At 40.6% G+C, this 23,973-nt stretch overlaps 1 protein-coding gene across 9 annotated transcripts in view; it reads right to left on the reverse strand.

Annotated features, from left to right (window-relative positions):
* Positions 1 to 23,770, reverse strand: part of celf4 (CUGBP, Elav-like family member 4) — a 92,833-nt gene extending 69,063 nt beyond the window's left edge. For 5 of the 9 annotated variants that reach the window (XR_013823991.1, XR_013823992.1, XM_079898222.1 and 2 more), the window contains exon 1: positions 22,964 to 23,770. Coding sequence is in view for 7 of the 9 variants with exons in the window: in XM_079898222.1 (XP_079754348.1) it covers positions 22,964 to 23,228 (265 nt within the window). In the remaining 2 variants the exon portion in view is untranslated. The remainder of the gene's footprint in view (positions 1 to 22,963) is intronic. The other 4 variants (XM_079898221.1, XM_079898224.1, XM_079898223.1 and 1 more) reach the window with 1 other exon arrangement.
* Positions 23,771 to 23,973: the final 203 nt, after the last annotated feature.

A 23,973-nucleotide genomic window follows, 5' to 3' on the forward strand; every position in this document is an offset into this window, starting at 1 on the left:
TTTGCTTCAAAATCCAGATTTTATATTAGACATCAAATGGCAACCAAACACAGAGGCAACATTTTTATCTTACAAAACCAAACGGAATGTTCTTGGAATTAAAAAAAAAGAAATAATATTACTATAAAATGCATAAGCCTAAGAATGCAGAAATATGCTAATTTGGTGTTCAAGATTTTTTTTTTATTATCATCTAATTTTTTATGTTGAAAACAGTTGTGCTGTTTAATATTTTTGTGGAAACTGTGATACATTTTCAAGATTCTTTGATGAATAGAAAGTAAAAAACAAAACAAAAAAAAACAGCATTTATTTGAAATGGATAATCTTTGGTAAAATATTTTTTACAAAATTGTAGTGATCCCAAACTGTTGAACTGCAGTGTATATACTTTAACTAGAAAGTTTCATACCAAGTGATGAATTTGCACCAAAATATTTACAAGGCAATTCATACTAAATTCTTGACTTAAATTTATAAAACCAGACAGAAGCATGATTGGGGTGACAATTCACTCCCTCATGCATGCTGTGAAAATTGCAGCACAAGAGAGAAGAAAGAATGAAGGAAAGAAGGAGAAAGGGAAGTAAAGAAAAGAGAAGATCACCAGGATTCCCTTTCAGTCAGTCACTACGAGTTAGGTCAGTGACTGACGAAATGGGGGTTTCGCTAGAGAGCCCTATCATCTTCGAGTATTAGAAAACGAGCCAATGATATGAAAATACCATGGGTCTGCGGAATTTGCATCGCGAACTCTGCCCCACCGCGTTGGTATAAAAGGAGCCGTGAGTGCAATCTCGCATTATGTTTCTGCTTCGGAGCCGAAGTGTTTATGTGCTTTCTTCGTCTTCTACAGCAACGAGTGTATCTCTTCAGTCGGTGTTGGTGTGACGGCGCGTTTCAGCGGGTTCACGGTCCTGCTGCTCGTCTGTGCAGTGACTTTGCACGCGGCTCGTGTTTCCCCCTGGGCGCTTCAGCACTTCTAAAGAGAGCTTTCCTTTTTTCTAAAAGAGCTGCACGGGCACGTCTTTTTAAAGATGGCTTGCCTGCGTGTTTCTGGATGTGGGCGCATGGTCCATCCGCCTGACGGTCACGAGCGCTGCCTAGCGTGTTTGGGCTTTAATAACACTCAGGCAGCGCTCGTGGATGAGTCATGTTCTCATTGTGGGAACATGACCATTGTGGTGATAAGATCAAGACTCCATGACCTCCAAGGAGTTAGGACCTCGCTTCTCGCGGCCCTCGACGGCGCGGCGGCCAAAGGGTACACTGGGGTCCTGATATGCGGGTGGCTGAGAGAACTTGTTTGTTCTATCTGCGCTGCAGAGAGCTCCCTTCGAGCCATTGCACTCAGTCGAGCTAAAGTACCTCTCCATGAAGACGGCGCTCCTGGTTGCTTTGGCCTCCATCAAGACGGTAGGGGACCTGCAGGCATTTTCAGTTGACGCAGCATGCCTGGAATTCAGGCCGGCTAACTCTCACGTCATCTTGAGACCCCGGCCTGGATATGTGCCCAAGGTTCCCACCACTCCCTTCAGAGATCAGGTGGTGAACTTGCAAGCACTGCCCTTGGAGGAGGCAGACCCAGCCTTGGCACTGCTCTGTCCAGTACGCGCCCTTCGTGCTTACATAGACAGAATGCGGTGTTTCAGTACCTCACTCGAGCTCTTTGTCTGTTAAGGTGGGAAGCTGAAGGGAAAGGCTCTCTCCAAGCAGAGAGATAGTGGAATATCTCACTGGATAGTGGACGCCATTGTCTTGGCTTACCAGGCACAGAGCCTGGTTGGCCAGCCCTCGTGATCGGTTATATGCCTCCATGTGCATGGTTCACCGGTTGGGCAACCCCCACACGTGGATTTCCACGGTAAGTCTCCTCCGAGCACGTGTCTTTTTCTCGGCAAGACTCCTCTTGCCATCTCGAGGTTGCATAGCTCAAGAAACTGGAAGACAGCCTTAGTAGCGAGATCAGATTGGAACCCCCATTTCGTCAGTCACTGACGTAACCAGTTGTGACGGACTGAAAGGGAACGTCTCGGTTACGTATGTAACCCTCGTTCCCTGAAGGATGGAACGGAGACGTTACGTCCGCATGCCACTTCCGCTGTACTGCTGAAACGGCCGGAGCGCAGAGTCTCGGCTCCTCAGCAGGTAACATAATGCGAGAGAGCACTCTCGGCTCCTTTTTATACCATTGGCTCGTTTTCTAATACTCAAAGATGATAGGGCTCTCTAGAGAAACCCCCATTATGTCAGTCACTGACGTAACGTCTCCGTTCCCTCCTTCAGGGAACGAGGGTTACATGTAACCGAGATGTTCTGTGAACACTCTGCACTAGTGTCCTACACTAGCGTCTTATCTCTCCTTCTGCACACACCCTTAAGAGATGGACACACACACACACACACACACACACACACACACACAAAGCTGGAGATACAGAAGCAAAGTAAATAAGCATAAAGAATGATAGAGAAACAATTAATCTTAAATGCTCATGATACAAATCATCCGAAGTTAACAAAATGTGGCCAAAGTGTCTTTACTCAACTGTCGCCACCCTGGATGCTTTCAGAAAAGCTTCTTTTTTTTTTTTAGGTCAGCAATTAAATGAATTAGTGTTTCTACCCTATACAATTCAAAATCAGTGAAATATAATCTGGATTAGAAATACATTTAGCCTTATCCTGAAATACAATAATGATGAATTAGTTGTAATAATGTAGCTGTTCGTCATCAAAATAAACCAATATTTTTATGTGCTGGCATCAAGGGATGACTAGTTGGGAGGACTGACTCCCATTCTTGGGGTTACAAGTGCTAACTTTCTGTCTCCACAAGTGTTCCAGTATATATTATTTTAACAACAGACTGAAGGGTTGTGACTTCCATAGACCATATGCTTGACTTAAATGTGCATATTTAGGAGTTGTTTTTGAAAACACCATCCTACGAAGCCCTTTATCAGTTGCACATTACTGGTGACACATATCTTGTGTATTTCAGCACTGCATCCCAGTCACCATGGTGATCACTGGCCCTGACTCTATTCACAGTGCCTTGGTCAGACTTTGTGATGAGCAATTGCAAAAAAAAAAAAAAAAAAGGGATTTCATGAAGGAAATACTCAAGCTATAGGCTACTGCAAACAATTAGTATTATAGTTTAGACAATCTTAGGTTTTAGTCAGTAGTTGCTGTGTCATGGCATTCAGAACATCTCGTGTTCAGTCTCACTGCATGAGAACCAACACATGCATCACGGTTCTTTCAGTTTAAAGATGCAAGAAAGAAGGGGCCGATTCTATATGTGAAATAATGCAGGGCCAATCATAATTGAGCATGTACATATTATAATGACATCATCATTGTTAAATCGATTGCAATGATAATGGAAGCATGGAAACAAAGTTGAAGTGGTTCGGGCTGAATTAATTGTAGAAGAAGAGGAATTTCAATACAGTGTTCACCTTGCAATCACTGTAATAACTTGCATTGCTCAGAATTATAACTTCGCACATCTTTTCATGTAATATTACACAAAAAATATGTTTAACACTTTTAAAGAGAAGTAAACCACATTGCCACATGTTGTTGTTCTACTCCTCTGAATGACTTGGAATTCTTCAGCTTTTTCACAATTTAAAGAATGCTTAGAAAATGTCAATAGCACAAAAACAGTTGTAACCTGTAAACAAATCCCTCCAAATACATACAAATTTTGATCTGTAAATGGAAATATCAATGTTCTGTAACCACAGGCATTGAAATTTAAGTACAGTACATGCACAAAACAGTGTAGGCTATATATCTCGAATCAAAAGTGGTGGTTTCAGTAGCCGTTTTACTATTGAATTAGTATTTCACTAGAAGCCTTCTGGTTTTTATTTGCACAACAGGTTTCGAGAGTAAAGGAGAGGGCAATGGAATAATGCAGGCGTCATTTATAATAATTGGGATTCATGATATGAATAATAAATTATAGCTGCTCCTTCACTTGTTTTTGCTTATTACTGTCATTATTTATACCTGCCACTGCAAATAATCCAATTGATCATCTGGCCAAAGAAGCATTCATCTTCAAAAGTTTCTGTGAGGGCAATAACCCAAGATAGTTTTGACAATAATCACTGGTGCACCAAAAACAACCAAATAACAAACTGGCACAAACACACCAGGTAAGAGGAGACATTTCCAGCTGTGGTTTGTGTGTGCTCAAATCAATATGTGCTGATCAAACATTTATTGTTCCAAAAAAGTGTTTCCAAGCACTGTCATGTTTGTTCACGTCATTTTAGTTGTCGTGCCTGTGTCTGCAATAGTGTGCATCGCTTTTGTGGTGGTAGAGATTGAGCAAAGGTAGTAGTACCAAGTTTTCCCTCCTCCCTTTAACATGAGTATCCCCGTACACCATGGGTAATTTGAATAAACTGTCCTCCAAAAGTCTGAGAGTTCAAGGTCTCCTGAAATACTCCAGGACACCTTTGCGCCGCTCCGCTCCGCCCTGCCCCCACCTCAACAACATGTCTTCTTAAAATATTTAATTGGACGCAGTAACCCCCTGATTAAATAAAAATGCACTTTGAAGACAGCAATATGAGCTCAGAGAGTAATCTGAGAGAGAGAAAGAGAAAGTAAGAGAGAACGAGATCTTCAATTACTGTGCCGAAACCATGTCGAGCTTTTCTTTTTTGATTCAATAAAATAGGCCTTAAATATTCAGGAGCTGTTTCTGGGACTAATGAGTCCTCTCCTTGAGTGACATTATTCCAGTGGAATGAAGTGGTAGTGTGAGGGAATATTTGAGGAGGTCGGTGGATGCATTTCTAATGGGCTTTAATGCTAAACCTGGGTTCCCCTCTGCTGAATCCCTTGCCAGGGAGAAAAAGAAGAACCTTGAGATGGCATATGAGCTGAACTCCCCAATGACATGACATACACTACCATTCAAAATGTAGGGAAAAATGTTACAATTTTCCCAAGATTTTCAGAAAGAAAGAAAGACAGACAGACAGACAGACAGACAGACAGAAAGAAAAGAAGACAAACAGTCAGACAGACAGAAAGAAAGACAGACAGAAAGAAAAGAAGACTGACATACAGACAGACAAACAGAAAGACAGACAAACAGACAGAAATACAGACAAAAAGAAAGACAGGCACAAAGAAAGACAGACAGACAAACAGACAGAAAGAAAGAAAGACATACATACAGACAGACGTACAGACAGAAAGAACTCTATTCACTTTTATTGTCTTTAGAAAAGGAAAAAGAAAGGAAAGACGAGGAGCACGAGGAATGGAGACGAGCGCAGAACGGAGGACAGGAGAAAAGAGGAACGGCTGTAAGTTCTGTGAATCGATTGGTGCAGGAAAAAGCCTGGGCTCTAATGTGTTGCATGTGAAGGATTTACTGTGGAGCAGAGCTACTGAATCAATGGTGTAGAAAACGCATCATTAGGACACAGCCCCCCCCCCCCCCCCCCAACTCCATACTCCCAAAGGACCCAGAGACAGTATGAACACACACTACAGTACATGCAATAAATACAGCTCCACACTCACCCATTCAACACCAGGTGTGTTAACAGTCTCACAAGTAACTCATTTATTTACTTGTTTGTTCACACAGCCACACACATGCATTAACGTACAATACATAGGGACTATAAACACAAACCTACACCTGCACAGACATCCGCTGGGACAGCGGCGCAATTGCATTCATGACACGACAATTTTACATTTATGCTCATGAATACATCTTCACACATCCGATACATACCGTGTAACACTATAAGGCAGGTCTTTCAATTTCTCTCTACCTTCTTTTCTCAAACGCACACACTGCTTAATTCAACCAAGCCTTTTTGAATTGAATTTACATCACCTTTTGGACAGATAATAGAAAATTCAGTCGTGTGGTGTTCAAAAGTGGACAGTCAATTACATCCTGGCTCTGTGGGGCTTCACCGAAGTATCAAGGATAAGCCCGTCTGCCAGGCTCTGAAATACAAGAACTGAAGGTTGCACTAAAAGAGGGTAGAAAATATCTTTGGCTTACCAAATATAGTATTGTTAGAGCAAAGATGTGAGGGAGTGTGTGTTTAATACCGAGAGCTTGTTAGCGAGATGTCATGTAGGAAAGCCGTAAAGTCAAGGTTTACGTAAATGTGCTGCCAAGCCACAGGACTAATCAAAACCAGTAATGTGGCATTTCACAGCGGTTTACAAATCAACGTCCTTCCCACTGGCAGGGTCGGAGAGATGGGCAATGCTACGAGTGGGCTTTAGCCCTGAAAGTTTTCATGCACGACCATTTCTGTCACTAATAAAATCATTCAGAGCTGCAATCTGCTCTATAAATCATCTGTAGAGTAACAAGCCAAACTTTTGACTTTTGGTATATTCTGCAACAAAGTGAAAGCTCATTGAAATGATTGTGTGCACTTTCAGTTCTGCAGACAACCTTTTGACTTTTTGGTCAGATCCATCTAGATGAAGTACTGAATATTTCAAAGGCATAACTCTGATAACAAAGTGGAATGTACAATTGCGCTTGAAGAGTTTGCAAATTCAAGACACGAGACTGACCACTTGAGGTTCTTGCAAGTCTTTTATTAAGACACAATGCCATGAACCTTGCGATATGTGACAAATCCAGAGAATAACCGACATACATTACACTTCAAAACTTTGTCAGTTAAAAAAAAAGAAAGAAATGAATACATTTATTCAGTAAGAATGCATTCAATTGATCAGAAAGTGACAGTAAAAACTGTCTTATGTTACAAAACATTTTTATTTCAAATAAAGAATTGCTGTTCTTTTGAACTTTTCCTGAAAAAAAGTATCAATACTGTATTTAACAGCACAACTGTTTTCAACATGAATTGATTATTAATAATAATAAATGTTTCTTGAGCATTAAATCAGCATATTAGAATGATTTCTGAAGGATCATGTGACACTGAAGACAGAAGTAATGATGCTGAAAATTCAGCTTTGGCATCACAGGAATAAATAAAAAAAATATTAAAATAGAAAACAGATTTTTACAATTGTGATAATATTTCACAATATTACTGCTTTTATATATTTTTAGCAAATAAATGCAGCCTTGGTGAGCATAAGAGACTTCTTTCACAAACATTTAAAAATTGTACTGACTCTAAATGGCAGTTTACTGTAGGCTATATACACAATGTGCGTTGGACTACGGAAAGCTAAATGGGACAGAGTTTTTCTATTTTTTAACAACCATATTTTGAAGTAAACACTTTGAGAGTGTCTGAGACTGAGATTGAAAAGGTGAGTGGGACTTTTTAATTGTAGCCCCACTTATATTTCCAGTATTATCATAAAAATTACAGCTAAGTAGATTTCAATATTTATAAGTATATACAGGTGTTTCAAAAACTACAGCATTTTGTCTCTGAGAAAAATTACTTTTATACCTACACTCATTCGTACATATATAATTATCTAACTATGTCTAACAGCATTCTGTGATGGAAATGGCATTTTAAACATTTTTGGAAAATAATGGCTGACTCTCTTGTTAAGTCTATTTTCATAGCTAACATTTAAGGCTCCTAAATAACCACAATGAAATTGATAAAAAAAATAATAAAATCTATACAAAAAAGACATTTAAAAAGTAGGAAAAAGTAAATGATGTTTTAATGTTACCTTAACATAACAAAATACAGTTGAAATATGTTATTTTTAATAAAAAACATTAAAGTGCCTAAAGTTGAAGAAACACCCAAATATAAAGCATACATTGATGGATACCTTTCTTTAAGTATTACAGACATATGCATCCACAGAGGTCCGGCTTTTGAGACGTACCCAAGATCCACCTGCTAGAGCTGAAGCGCAGACAGACCAGAGAGCAGAGACCGTCCTGCCGAAAGCGAGCGAGTGCATGGCAGGGTGACCGGCCTGTCCGTCTGCACCTCTCACCCTCTCTGTGCTGTCCTTGCATTGACACCAGCAGACACAAACAGCTCCTTAATATTCCCCCACGGTCCTCTTGTCTCATCCCGTCAGTGTCCCGCTGTCCTCCTGGCCGCGTGGACAAAAGGGACGGGACGTTCCGGGTGGAGGACATGAATCATTATGCTTCCTCTTTCCGGGACCGCTCGCATGCCCATTGATTCTACCGACTTAATTGGCTTTATTAGCCAAGACGGGAAGCCGGTGAGGGGCTTCTGCGGCGTCTCCGTCTGCACCCCCCTCTCCTCCTCCATCCTTCCACCCAGTCCTCCTCAGGAGAAACCCAGCGTAATTGTTTTCCCTCTATCTTCTGTGTCATTGTCGGATGGGTCCAGGGGGATTATTAGTAACCCTGGGTCCCTCAATAATTCATCCTAAGCTATTTATACACAAATGGAGAGTCCTTTAAACTCTCCCTCAGTGAGCTTATCTACTGTTCAGATGGAAAGAGAGAGCGAGAGGGAGGGAGAGAATCCAAAGAGATTGTAAAGGGTGCAGAGAGCGAGTGAGAAAGCGAGGGAGAGCGATGTGTACCTTTTTTCAGCAGAGACACAATGACCTGTTTCTCCAGTGTTTTCGAGTTTCAAGGTGACGCTGGCATACTCTCTCCCTTCTCGCCTGCCAACCCCAACAAAAGTGCCATCTCGGGAATACGCTCGCTCACACAACGCTCATTAATGGCTTCTAATCTGCCAGCTTTTCTACCCATTTAACGCAATTAAGACGTTTACTAAAGCTAACATGGACCGGCAATCAACTCCAAGGACACAGCAAACGTGCATAATAGGATTTGTAAACAGACAATGTTTTATCAAACGCACGCTCGATAACGTTTCCAATGTGAGCGCGGCCCAGACAGGAAGTCAAGCTGACTCTCTGCAGGAAACAGAGCATTATGGCTGCTCTCCTAAAATCCTGCACATGCACACAGACGAAGGCCCTCGCGGCTGCTTCACGCTGATACCCATGTTCCTCACTCTTTTAAAAAGAGGACAGCTAAGCTGCTCAGGGTGAGGAGGCCCACGGTTTCTACAATCCTCAAAACTCGTCATATTTATCCGTTTGGCAGAGCAACCCTATGCTATCTTTCTCTCCTTGAATAAGTAGGACTGCAGAGCTTCAATTTCAAGTCTTTTTTTTGTGAATTTAATGCCCTCGGGCAGGGCATCCGAGGTAGTGTAGCAGCGTGCAACTACACGTGGGTATGACATGGGAATTAAAAGAGAGAATACTTTGCATAGACTATAATTTGCCTACTGAAAGGAGCATTGTTAGCCAGTCATCGTTATCAGTGTCATCAAAGCCTGGGACAATATGGTTCTCTACAGAACATTATGGCTTTGTAATAATGTAGTCTGCTACCTCCAGACAGGTCTAAATATGTCTGCATCGACTGGAGGTCTCCAGGGAAAAGTCATAGATTGAAACTAACAAAAGACACTTTCTTAAAAAAGCAAACAAAACAAAAAAAAAATAAGCAAAAGTACACTGTGTTTATTTCTTAAAGATGAAGAGTCTAATATTTATGCCAGTAGAATTGCAAAAATAATTTTTTCCAAACAGAATCAAATATGATTGTAATTTAAAGAAATTCATATAACTGTAACTAGAAAGCCACAGAACGATAGATAGAACGAACGAATGATAGATAGATAGATATATCTATAAGATAGATAGAACAAATGAACAAACAAACGATAGATGGATAGATAGAGCAAATGATAGTTAAATGGATAGAACAAACAAACGACAGATACATGGGTAGAACAAATTAACAAACAAATGATAGATAGATAGATAGATAGAACACCCAATAGATAAATGGATAGAACAAACAAATGACAGATAGATGGATAGAACAAACTACTGATAGATAGATAGATAGATAGATAGATAGATAGATAGATAGAACAAACGAACGAACGAACGACAGTGCGCGTGAACGACCAACCGATATATAGATAGATAGACAGATAGAACTAACAAACAACAGTAGATAGATGGATAGAACAAACAAACGATAAGATAGATGGATAGAACAAACAAATGAATGATAGATAGAACAATATGTAAATAAAATAATAGAACAATATATAGATAGACAACAGATAGAACAATAGAATGATAGAGTGTGGCCACAAATATTTAATTATATTATAGTAGATGTTTTACCGGTAGCAAATTATTTTAAGAACGCTCTTTAAAAAAAAGTCACAAGTGAACTTAATTAACTGAATTAATATTTTATTCTTTTAGATGAACAGGTATTATAGACATCTCTTGGTTCAATCTGAACCCTGCCAAAATAAACAAAAAAGAGCTCTTTTTTTGTGCCACTCTGGTGGACCCCGCTGACCGGGCATCTCGAAAGGGGGAAGGATAGCGCAGTAGATTCACTGGAGATTATTATTATTTAAAACCTCTGCTAATAAGCTTTGCCATGCTGGGAATGGGCTGGTGGGGTGAGGAAAGGGTGATCTCTGGGGCCATTAAATTGCAAATGAGTGATGATGTGCTACAGAGCCCAGCCCCCCCACCGATCACGAGCCACTGCTGCAGACATAAGGGCCTCTCATACACCTCATCCAACAGCAGACCCAGCTGGGTCCACTGGATACACAGCCAAAAGCTGCACAGGGTGTCTAGTCCCCCTACACTTCCCCTTTCCAGTCCTCTATGTTTCAAGCTGAAAGTTATTACCCTGAATGTCATCCACACTCACACTGTATATTTAAAATAAAATCCACATCCTTAAAACAAACAGTGTTTTTAATTAATCGGGCTGGGCTGCGAGAATTCAACAACAAATTCATGTATTCAGTACTGCACTGTCAGATCTGCATGGGTGCGAGTAGGCTCATTTTTAGCTGCCGACCGACTGCGACCCTGCATTAGAAGGTCGTTCTCTGTCCGAGGCCACAAAATAGTGCTTAAATCTTTAAAACCGTCACCTATAAATTACTGCAAAGGACAGCGGGGTCAAAGCTCGGCGTGGAAACCGGCCAAGAGCCATCAATCTGCGGTGAGGGTGACATCTGTCTCAGGGACTCCCCTGTTCTCTCTTTCTGCCCGATTCCTTTCTCTTTTATCCAACCCCCCTCCCTCCCTCGCAATCCATCTTTATCGCGTTCTTTCATGCTTTCTTGCAAATGAAGACCCCCCCCCCCCAATAAACCCAAACATATTAAAATTCATGAGCAAATGTTATGTCGCACATATTTCAACGGAGGGGCTTCTCAAGCACCCAGGCTTTTCGTGGCATCACTTTCAGTGCAGGTTTAATGCCCATTTTGGGCATGAAATACAGATTTTCTGCCTCAGAAAGTGGGCTCTGCACATTTTAAACTGCCACAGAGACTTTCACAGCACGGTTGAAATCCAAGCTGCAACTTTCAGACTTCCATTCTGGAAGAATCTGAAGATTCTTGAGTTTATTCCTAGCAGCATTCTGCAGTCTGACCTCCCCTATTTCTCTCTCTCGCATTCTTATAACTTATTCATATATTCTCCTAATTCCCAAAACAAACCTTAAAAGATGCCTGCAATTGCTCCAGCTTTCTCACATCCAATTGAAATGCAAACTTAAAAAAAAAAAATTCATCCCATGAATTAAAAGTGCATTAACAGCCACTCCGATGACAGTGGATTAAAGAAAAGGTTTGAACTGGACACTGACCCTCATAACATTGATTTTTTTTTTTTTGGTTTTCTGAGACAGGCAAAACAACTTTTTTAATTCTGAACAGTTCTGAACAAAGCTTTCGTAAGGTTTGTTTTAGCCACTTTAATCTTAAAGCTACACTGTGTAGGATTTTCTCCCATCTAGCGGTGAAATTGTATATGACTACCAACTGAATATTACTTTTTAGCCCCTCCCATTCCGAGGGCGTTTTAACTCCTACGGTGGCCGTATTATTTCAAATCTGCCGGCAGACGCGAGTAATCTCTCCCTCGCATTCGTCACAGTGCCACTGAGTGTAAAAATGCGAAACGGCGAAGCTTGAATTTCCAGGTATATCCCTCTTTGGCTAATGTATTTTCAAGATGGAGGCGCAACATGGCTGCCGCCATTCGAGCGACTCGCTCGTATGTATTCTAAATGGCAGATTCTACGCTTACGAGAATACTTGATTAGTTGGTAGAAGTAATTACACATTAATATGCACATATCATTTTGAAAGAACAAAGTGTTTTTTGCTAAGAATCAACTAAAAAAATGACACAGTGTAGCTTTAAGATAACAGCTTTCGGGTTCCGTAGCTCTAAGCTGTAAGAAAACACAGACAAAAAGGTTATTGATGCGCTAGCAGTCCGGTTGGTCTTTAAACGTCTTATGCCGAATGAATTTCAGTCCAATAAATATCATGACATTAAAAACCTATTTACATGCAATAACACTGAGTGGGAAAATCACTAATGAGGATTTATTTATTAACAATGCCTCAATAAAAAAAATCGTATTCCCCTATGAATAACAAATAGACTGTTTCAGTAGACGTCAAGCTAATTATAATCTCATAATGGTTTAATAGGGGGTTGTTCCAGAATCATTACGTGTTTTTCTTGGGGTACATGAGCGCCGTCAAATCACTTTTGTATCAAAGGATGCCGAGAATCAACAACCAAAAGATAAGTAGATACACACAGCTTCCTTTGAATGCTATACATATACACTCACGCATATACTGCCGCATACATAAACATTGCAATCTCCACGCGCTTGAGTCGGCCGGTATCATATCACCATCTTGATCTGCTCCGACTGCAGGCAAAGCATATCCTCCACCCTCATGTATCCCACAATGCCCTCCTGCTTCTCTGAAAACAACTAGTTTCCACACATCCTCTGTTTTATATCAAACCCTGCATGATAAATCTCAAGACAGCTCAGCAAAAGATGGTACATTAGCATAGGTACGAGAACACCTTTTGTATGTATAGACGTACTCTGGTAAGTCCTCCAAATAATCAAAATAAAGATCGATTTTCTGACATGTAGCTCACAAAACAGCAGTTCTTAATGCACTGTTGCTTCTGTCATAAAGAAAAGACAAGTTATGCTTAATATAGCTAATCTATTTGACTATTCAATATGACATAAACAAATGTTGGTTCAGTCATGTATAATAAGATGCAGAGGTGGACAGTAACAAAGTACATTTACTTGAGTACTGTACTTAAGTACACTTTTTGAGTATCTGTACTTTACTTGAGTATTATTTTTTCTGGAAACATTTTACTTTAACTTCACTACATTTGAAAGACAAATATCGTACTTTTTACTCCACTACAATTCTGTCAAGGTCCTTGAGTAGAAAGTAACATCAGTCAGTGGATGATTTTGGTTGCAGGGGTTGCATTTTGGTTGGAAATGAAAGTTCTGATTGACATCAGAACCCGACGTCAGATTGACGTTGGATATTGATTGAAAATAAAAGTCGGGTTGACGTCAGAACCAGACTGATGTTGGTTTCTGACGTCAACCCGATTTTTATTTTCAACCACAATACAACGTCTGTCCTACATTGGAGATCAACGTCAATCTGACATTGGATTCTGACATAAACCTGATTTTCATTTTCAACGTTGGGTTTGGTCTTCTAAATGCGAATTTTGTCACTTTTTTTGGAGCACACTAGCTTATTGATAACAGTAAGGCTAACATATTCATACTAAAAGCAAAAAACTTTAACTAGGGCAGTATTTGAGGGAACAGCCATTTGGGTGTCCGAAACCATTGTGGACGTTATTGAGTGAATTTATTCAATCTCACATTCAATCCCACTACTGGAACTGTGTTCTAGAAATAAATGTGATATTGATATGAGGGTAGGTATGCAGGCATAGATTCAGAGGCATACGGTACTTTAAGTATTACATACAACAATGCAACAATAATAAAACAATGCATTGACATTTACTTTTTACTTTTGATACTTAAGTATTTTTAAAAACGTGTACTTTTACTTAAGTAAAAATAGGTCTTTACAACTTTTACTTGTAACGGAGTAATATTTGACCAGTATCTATACTTTCACTCAAGTAAGGAAGTTGTGTACTTCGTCCACCTCTGATAAGATGAGAAAATATAAAGTACCAGGATGTTTTTAGCTACCACATACGCTTAATACACACGCAGGCTGTTGTTTACAAGGAAATGGTGAGTGAGTGTTGTATAAAGCAAAGACCCATTAAGGGCCCGTAACTCTGCCACACTGTGTGCACTCATGCTATCACTGACCCATGGAAAATTGTTTCATTTGTTCATTGCAGGATTTTAAATACTACTGCTTCCTGCAATGCATGCATGGAAACTCAAGTTCTACACTTTGGATCCATAAGTTTAACGGCTGTTTATTTGTGTGGGAATGGGCTCAGTAGTACACCTCACAGCCAGGTACACACATCTGTGAAAGAGATTTTCACAGAATTGGGACAAACACTATTCACAAAGTTTGTCTACACATCTACTATCCCTTACATAGAAGCTTTTTTGACACTGAGGCTGGATTTTGAAATGTCAAAGCTACTCTTTGTTTGTTTTTTATGATTATGTTAGGTATTTATAAAGGTGCTAAGATGTAATTTGATTCAATATCTCCTTAAAGAAAACCACTAGAAAAAAAAAATTACATTCAAGGAGGGATTTTGGTAACACTTTATTTTAAAGTGACATACTAACACGTTACTACATGTATTTACTATAGTAATAACTGTAAATTATGCATAATTACATGTAACTAACCCTAAACTAAACCCTAACCATAACTCTATAGTAAGTACATGTAGTTAATTAATATTACTTAGTACTTTTGTTTAAATTTGTCTTCCATCGAAAAAGATGTGAACCAGCACTGTAACTGGTGTACACCTCAAAAACAAAAAAATAAAACAAATAAATAATTTGTGTTAAACATCTGGCTAAAGTTCTCATTTGCCAATAAGAGTGTGGTATTCTCAGCTCCATTTATCACATTTACACAGATTTTTCTTAAAACAATCAATGCATATACTGCAAAAAAAGGCTTTCTAAACCTGCTCATAGTCAAACAACCAACAGTTAGTCTAACAACCAGGTTCATTGTAATTGTACATCTTCAGTGTAGCCCTATTTACAATCCGCTATAAAAAGACACAATGATGATTAACAGTACACAGCCTCTTCATTCCTTTCCAAATAGTTTGCTCTCTTTTTCTCCTTCTTATTGCTCGTTTACATCAAAAAGTAATTAAAATGTTGCTTGCTTAAATCAGTCCATACAGTGAAAATGATCTAAGCTATTACCTAGGCTTTTAGTTCTCTACCTCACCATTCTCTGCACACTAATTAATGGAGTTTGAAAACAGCATCATTAGACTAACAAATAGGTAACGCTTCACATAATGAGAAAAAAAGAATTTAAAATAAAGGGCTTAGAAAAAAAGAGCACACTGGTGTATTTTTAACAAGACGGATGCTATGTAGATCCTCAGATCGCATCAGGAACGCTTAATTAAAAAATCATGTTAAATTACAATGACAATGTTTTTTTCATGGAGTGAAAAAGTTTCTGAGGAGAATATAAGCAATCATTGGTCTAAATAGGTTATAGCTTATAAAAACACTGTAATACCTGGAGAAAGTTTACATTCCCCCCAGAATTATGCAACCTGCATTCTGCTTTCTTTGCTCATGGGCAAACACAGAATTTGAACCAATCACATAAGACATAATGTTATGTGACACATCACTCTGGAACCATAGGGAATCTAGCAGTGATAAGCTACTGACGTAGTGATGTGAAATGAAGCAAATGAGAAAAAAAGGTAGTAAATTCACAATTTATTGTTTGCAAAATTGTCAAAAAACAAAAATGTCTATTAATGGAAATATACTGTATCTAACATCAACTGCTCTTTCACATAGATCCATTTTTCATTAGTTGAATCATTAGTGTTAGATTACAGCAAAAAAATGGAAATATACTACATGATAGCCTGCATTTCGAGGCAAAAAAGCTTCTCCAGACGAAACTGAAGCAATTTGACTGACAGCTCTGTTTTCTTTCTGTATTGTGGGCACTTTGACACCTTTTCTTAGTCTTGCCTAGACAGCAGTGCACATATCACTCCTAAACCCTTTAAATATTTAACACACACACACACACACACCACAATAACACTTAGATGATGCAACTAGTTTGAAAACAGAAACTATTAATTTTGCTAGAGTTGTTTTCAGAAACTGCATGGCTTCGGAGGTTCTTAAATCAAAATTGTGATTCACAGGCATGGCGAGATAAAACCAGTGTGCCGCAGAGGGGGGTGTGGCCTCGGGCTTTTCATCCGCGCAGTTTATATGAAATTACAGCTAAACCTTATAAAACTTTTAAGGCTGAACCCAGTTTAGCCCTGCCTTGCTCTTCGAGTCCCGCTATTTAAATATATGAAAACACAACAAGGCCATTACGCCGGACATAAATCTTGCAGGATAAAATTTTAGGAAGCCTGCAAAAGCTGCGCAGCGTAGCATATTTGCATAGTTTTCAATTTAGAAAGTAAATCGCCTCCGCCAAGCGGCATTACTTCCAGTTTAAAAGTTCACACAGCTATCTGACAGAGAGTTATGGTATATAACAGATGAAATTCATGAGATGAGTGTTTTGGGATTAGCTGTTGCGCATAAACACGTCTTCATGCTGTCCGTGCGACTGAAAGAACTGAGATGAGTTTTAAAGTGCCCTGAGGTATGAGAAAATGGCTACGTTTTGGCCCAATTCAGACAACAGGGTCACACTAGCTAATAAGGACCACCGCAAGGTTAGGACTGCTAGACAGGTCCTCTATCCTGTAGAACTCCAAACCTGTGGCCAACACATGCAGCGTATCCTTTTCCCTCTCTTTCATCAGCAAGTCATTGCTCACCTTGAGTAACTATCTTCTCTTTTGATGGCCGACCTCTGTTGCATCGCCTCAAATTACACTGGACAAAAACAGTTTTGCCACCCTCTTGACTGTCTGCCTGAAAAATGGGCCTGCTCTCATGGATGCGTATTTACATGCATGTTCGTGCCACCAGTGCTACTTGTATTCAATGCTGCATATTGAGAAGGCGACCTACGGACAACGGCGACCTACGCAGTGACGCGCCGACTCACTCATAAACAAAACAGGCGCATCGATCACGCGCCGCAGATACCGCAGTCGAAGCGGGAGCTTGTCTGCGATTTCTAGGCAGGGATGAGCAATCGGAGACTAGAGGCTTGAGAGGATTTGGGATGGGCCGAGGCTAGGAACATCTGCAGATCCAAACGAGCTAGAGAGGGGGAAAAAAAGAGAAACGCTGTGTGTGCAGATGATGCAACAGCAATGCAATGGTGAGTCCAGGACGCGAGCTGAATTAACACCAAGCCGCAGGAGGAAAAACCCAGCATTTCTCTTTCTCCGGCAAGGACATCCAATTGTCTTTTGGAAAAATCCTGCCCAGAAACTCAGGTTTAGGTTGGCCAGAAACAGAATTTTCCTCCCCGTTAACACAGACTCTCGATAACACAAAAAAAAACATTCGTACTTGTACATTTTTCAAAGAGAGCTTGTTTGGACCTTCGAAACACAACTGTCTAGAAAATAAAAAGCACCTTACACATTCATTTAGGGTGCAATTCTCACTATTAACTAGTTGCTTACTAGCATGCATATTACTAGGATATTGGCTGTTTATTAGTACTTAAAAAGCACACATTAATACCTTATTCTGCATGACCATATTCTACATCCCTTAATCCTACCCAATACCTAAACTTGACAACTACCTTACTAACCATTAATAAGCATTATTTAGAAGTTTATTGAGGCAAAAGCCATTATTAATAGAGAGAATTGGACCCTAATCTAAAGTGTGACCAAAATCATTATAAATTTTTTTTGTCCATCTGCACCCCTCAAACATGGAAGCTAGCTGTGAGCTACAGCTAAACAAGACAATGCAAACAATCTCAGACTTTGCAAGCTGGGAGTGATAGTCATTCGGTGCATGGCGGCAATATCCCCTACGCTAAAAGGCGTGCAAGGAGAAGATGTTAAAGTCCGCAGCATGTTTCCTGTAGCTGCTGGTGACCAGTACAAATGGCCTCTATTAGCTGTGCTGAGTCACGCAGAGCAGCCAAATGAAAGTGCTGGTGAACGGAGGACTCAAGAACCCCCCCCCCCCCCCAGCTCAGGCCTGCATGCCCCAAGTACCCGGTTTTCTCCATCTAAATCTCTTACACTGTCAACTTCTCTTACTCAGTTTAAAACAGAAGCCCATTCCTGTGCTAAACTCTCTTTTAGTCTGTTTTCATCCATCTTTTTTTGTTTTGTTTCTTCTCTTCTCCTGCTCTCTTTTTCAATCCATCACTCTCCCAATCTCCATCCTTTAGCCAGTGTTGTAGCATTCGGCTCTTCTCACTTTCTCCCGAGAGACAGGAGTCTAAAGACTAGATAACTGATGTACAGAATCATTACTTTGGCTGCTCAGGCATGAGGATGAATGAAGCCCCCTCCGCTCAGTGTCTCATTAGAGTCTACACGTAAAACGCATCAGGCTTTATTCAGTCATCTCTCCAGATGCGTATCAAGCATGGCGAAATCAAATGTATGCCCACACGCCACGTCTGCATATCAAAAACAAAGCTCAAAAAGTAGACCATATGCATGAGAATAATGACTATCAAAAAATAGAATTCAGCAGCATAGTACGAAAATCCAGCGTCTCCTCCTACGTGCTTCTTTATAGCATCAAACGCGTTCCCTCTCCACCTACACTCATCACAACTTCAAACGCTCACGCTTCTCAACGATGTTTGCTTCTGGTGTTTACCTGCACAACGCGGGATCGTTTTCTTGACGATTTTAAGATTCTGCTGAAAATGCACAGCTAGCAATTAAAGGCGTAGTTCCACCAAAAAGGAAAATTCTGTCATCACTTACTCAACTTCATGTCGTTCCAAACCTGTATGACTTACTTTCTTCATTGGAATACAGAAGAAGATATTTTGAAAAACATTGGGATCCAAACAACATTGGACCCCATTGACTTTAAGTGTATGGACATTTTTCGCAACATTCACAAGAAAGAAAGTCAGACAGGTTTAGAACAACAAGAAGTAAGTGAGTAAGTAATGACAATTTTCAGTTTGTGTTTGGATGTGATCTCAACAGCACTGGCTTGCCATGCCGCTCTCTCAGTCTGTCATGTGAATATCTAACCAATTACCTGCAAGAAGCAGAAACTGTCTTTAAGTGACACCGATATTTGCACTGAAAAGCTTGAGGTTCTGGTTCCGTCATCCTAAGACCCCAACTGAGAGCATTCAGGACCTCATCTCAGCGTGGAGTGTAATGGTAAATCTTGAACGATGTGTGTAGGAGGGTAAGTGAGTGAATAAATGGATGACAAAACCCCTTCTAGCCTGTGAATGGAAAGAAAAATCGCATGATTGGAAGAGCAGAGACGGCAGAGACATGCAGCAGGCTGGAGGAGGTGATAACGTGTGAAGAGAGGAAGTGGGTGGAGGTGGTGATGGATGAAGGGCCAAGATGGAGAACTTCCTATAATGATGGAAAACAAAACAATGCGATCATGTTAATGATCAAGGAGGGCAGACTACTGTAGGAATAGGATATTTATGGAGCTTTAAAAAAATAGTAATTTGTTTGAGAGGCACTCTCAGAAAAATAAAGTACTTTTAAGTGTTGCTTGGTAGCTTTTAGTTTGTAACTGAGGCAGATCCTTTAACGTCCCCATGAAACCAAAATTGACAAATCTTACTTTGCAGTGCTTAATTTAAGTGATTATTAACTACGACTTTTGCCTCAAACTCCCAATTACTGCTTATTAATGGTTAGTAAGGTAGTTGTTAAATTTAGGTATTGGGTAGGATTAAGGGATGTAGAATATGATCATGCAGAATAAGGCATTACTGTGTGCTTTATAAGTAATATCTTAATATGCATGCCAATAAGCTGATAGTTTATAGTGAGAATTGGACTCTAAACTAAAGTGTTACCTCATTATTTTTTAAATGCATGTGCCCTTGCAATCTTTAATCAAAAACATTAACGTTCCTTCCTCCTGGCAAAGACATTTCTTCTCTGATGACGTGTTCACCAATGATCCCTCCACTCCAGGAACCTGTCACTCACATGAGATTGCAGCAATTAGCAAGCAATGATCCAATCAAGTCCCGCCCTACATTTTTTGTTTTGTTTGAGAAGCCGTTTCACTATGTCACAACAGGGGAGAAAAGACGACCGCAACTTCTGACTAAAGGGAAAGTTCGCCCAAAATTTTTAATTCTTTCACCATTTATTCACCTCATTTCATTCCAAATCTTTTAGACTTTTTTTCTTCTCTGGAACTCAAAAAAAAACAAAAAAAAAACATTTGGGTCCAAAGTGACCTTCATTTTATGGAGTCAAAATATCTGCTCAACAGAGGAAATAAATGCACACAGGTTTATAACCTCATGAGGGTGAGTAAATGATGGCAGAATTTTTTATTTAAGGTGAACTCTAAGGGTACACATTAGCACTTTTTAAGGGTGCTGCCCTAGTGACAAGGTATTACTGCTGCTGAAAGTGAAGGGAAAGGTCAGTTTTAAAAAACAGCATATTAAGTTCTTGAAGTAAAGAGAGCTCCAAAGCGGACAGGCTCCAGCGTACTGCAGGGTACGGAGAGAACGGCACTGCTGCCAAAGGGAAATAGATTTTGAGAGACACTGACGCCAGTGCTTATGTTGTGGAGAGGGAGTGAACGAGTATCTAAACTCAGTCGTAACATGGAGCCAAGCAGGCCTGACGACCACACTAGTGAATACGAGCCCTGCAGTGGGGGATGGGTACAAAGGACCATATATTGCAAAAAGGAGACAGTTCCTAGAATCAGCCTCCCCATAGTTCACAAGCAACATGATTAACCACTGGATGGGGAGTACTCCAGCGGTGCTATTAATAAAAGATAACCTCCTACCCTCCCCAGATCCGCTTCTCAAAGCCACATTTTTGCTAGGCACATACAGAGGACAGTTTTGTTTACTACAACGGCGGGACTTCATCCCTGGGGCTTGGGTAAGCAGCTTCTTCCCTCGACTCCCAGGGTTGGGTGGGTAAATTAGCCACTGATGTGACCCTAAAGCCAAACAAGGTCCTCTGGGTTGGGGATCAATTAGACAAGCCTGTGAAATAATGACACCCCTGGGAAGATCTTCCTAGGGAGACCCCCTTTGGACCCTTGGCTGAGGGCTTCAGGAATTGATCATTCCGAACACACCACAGGTACAATTCTTCAGCAGTTATTACCACACTGCAGGAGCAAGCGAGCGCACAAATAAGGCACATTTGCGGCTGAACCTAACCGGAGACGCGAGTTGCTGCATATGACACCAACTGGCAAAGAGAAGATAAGCATGCCGGAGGTAATTATAGTTCGGCTGCTGTTACTTCTAGAACACACCACACTGAAATGCTATTGTGTGGACTGGCTGTCACCATAAATTAATATTTTATTGTGAAGCAATACAACAGGAACAATCATGGCTACACGACCCCAATTAAGAGGTTACTGGACAGACCCTTTCAGTACAGATCCCATCCTTGCTCATAATGTTCTCTTTCATTGTCTTGACGGCTGCCATTTACTTTTACTTCTTGCACAATCGTACTTAGACAAAAGACACAAGATAATAGGCTACTTGTCTCAGATAGTATACCAGGGAGTTTTTGTTGTGCACACAACACGATCTCTAAAGAAAACTAATTGGCGGAAATGTTTATAGAGGCTCACACACGCACGAGTAAACACACGCATTCTTTTTTTTTTATTGTGGTGGGGTTCTTTCCATTGTCTCCTATTGTTTTTAAACTGAGCTAACACACACACAGAGAGAGAGAGAGAGAGAGAGAGAGAGAGAGAGAGAGAGAGAGAGATGGAACAAGTCTAAATGGATTTATTTATATATTTTGATGACTAACAAAGTGATGGACTTGTAAGCGAGCTGGACCTCAAGACAGCTTCTACAGAACTCTACAGGGCTTTTAACCCTGGGTTAATGTCTTTTTCAACACTGTGTAAAGACCAGTTTTAACCCTGGGATAAGAACACATTCCACATTTGCCATTTTGGAAGGGGACCCGCTTCACTTTTATCCCTGGGTTATGCTAGCACCGCTTTATCGACACAGTACGACGCTACAACGTTATGTCGAGATGTTTAGCAACAGACACCAATCACAAACTGCCTCAGTGCATAACCTCATTAAATATTCATGCGCTTTGTACAGTCGCTGAAACTTTCACGCTCCGTGTTTAGTCTCCTCGTCTGAGGGGAAACAGTAAAAAATGTCGAACAGCGAGGGCAGACGCGTTAAATGGAGAGATGGAGATTCATTTTGCTCTATAGTGACTTCTCACACAGATGAATAAGCAGTTATTAAACATGTCGCGTGCAATATTTGTAAGGCGTTATTCACCTTAAAAATATTCAAGAACGTTAAGGTTTACAAATGCACAGCGTGGAATCTCAAAACTTGACAACCCAGAATTAACAACTAACTCAGAAAGTATGAACATTGTGAAATAGAATAAGATACGTCAATTTCAAGAGTAAAAAGCCCATACCCATCTATCCCTCCCCCGCCACCCCATCCTCAAAATAGGATCGCGTAAAAACCGCTAAGTAGCCTACCATTTGCCTTCTGTTGCTATTTATCAAAATTCGCTTCGTGTTGGATACGGAGCAATTCTAAATCAATACTTAACTTTCGTAGTAAACCAATTAATGAATTATTCCCTAACATATTTCATGTTAAATTTATGTATGCATAAAATAGCCAGTACATCCAAGCCTGTTGTTCATAGAATTCGATTTTATGATGGAAACGGAGGCAAAGCAAATCAAGACATAGTGACAGGAATAAAATGGGAAACTGCTCTCGCGAGCGAAACGTACCTTTGTGCATGCCAGTGAAGCGGTCTTTCAGGACTGTGAGCTCGTAGATCTTGCCAAATTCCTCGAAGAGCGGCCGGAGGTCCTTCTCGTCCAGGTTGCGGGGTATCTGTCCTATGAATAGTTTGATGGCATCGTGGTCCTTCATGGGAATGGTGGCGCAGCTCGCGGGACTGTGAGTGTGGCTTATTCCGTTCACGAGCCCGTTCGTACTGGCCGCTCCTCCATGCACCGCGGCGTCCACCTGTCCGTTCGTTAAAGTTGCCATGTTCACCGCGAGGACTTTCAGCTGCTACGCCTTCTGAAGTGTTTCAAATGACGGGATGAGACGTCCTACTGTGGTTTTCGCCGAAAATGTACAGATGCAAACACCTACCATTGAACACAAGTCAAATATCAAACGCGTTTGGTCGTCCAGGCGGAGGCGTGTTTCCTTGTATTTGTCCCTTACTACTCAATTCATTCATTCATGTAATAAAAACGAGAGAAAGAGAGAGAGAAAGAGAGAGAGAAAGAGAGAGAGAGACAGACCGTGAGCGTTCGCTTTACCTCCGTTCCCCTCGCCCCTGCTTCTAGCTACCCTTTTATTTTTTGCATTGAGAAGTCGGTATGGGTGTCCTCCCGGTTTAAACCGACAGGGCTGTCTCAAACGCGCTCAGTGCAGTGGGGAGGAAGAGGAGAAAAAGCAGCTCCCTTTATGTCACACGACGCTCTCTCTCCCCCTCTCGTCGTTATATAGTAACATGGTATGTTCCGCCGAAGGAGAGGGACTATAAATAAAGAAAATATCACATTTACACGGCTCTTTGTACGCTGCCTTGTGAATGACGCACCTTCTGAATGACCAATCTGTTTATGTATTTAAAAAAAAACGTGTATGCAATGGTTTTCCAACGCACTCCAATGCATAATGTTCCCCTATGTGCATTTTTCGGGAAAGCATCAAAGGATTCACCCAAATTCGCTGTAAAGCGCAGAGGGAGCTAATGGACAGCGACAGTGCTGAAACGCTC

This window comes from Squalius cephalus (assembly GCF_949319135.1).
Source record: "Squalius cephalus genome assembly, chromosome: 17".
NCBI classification, from domain to species: Eukaryota; Metazoa; Chordata; class Actinopteri; order Cypriniformes; family Leuciscidae; genus Squalius; species Squalius cephalus.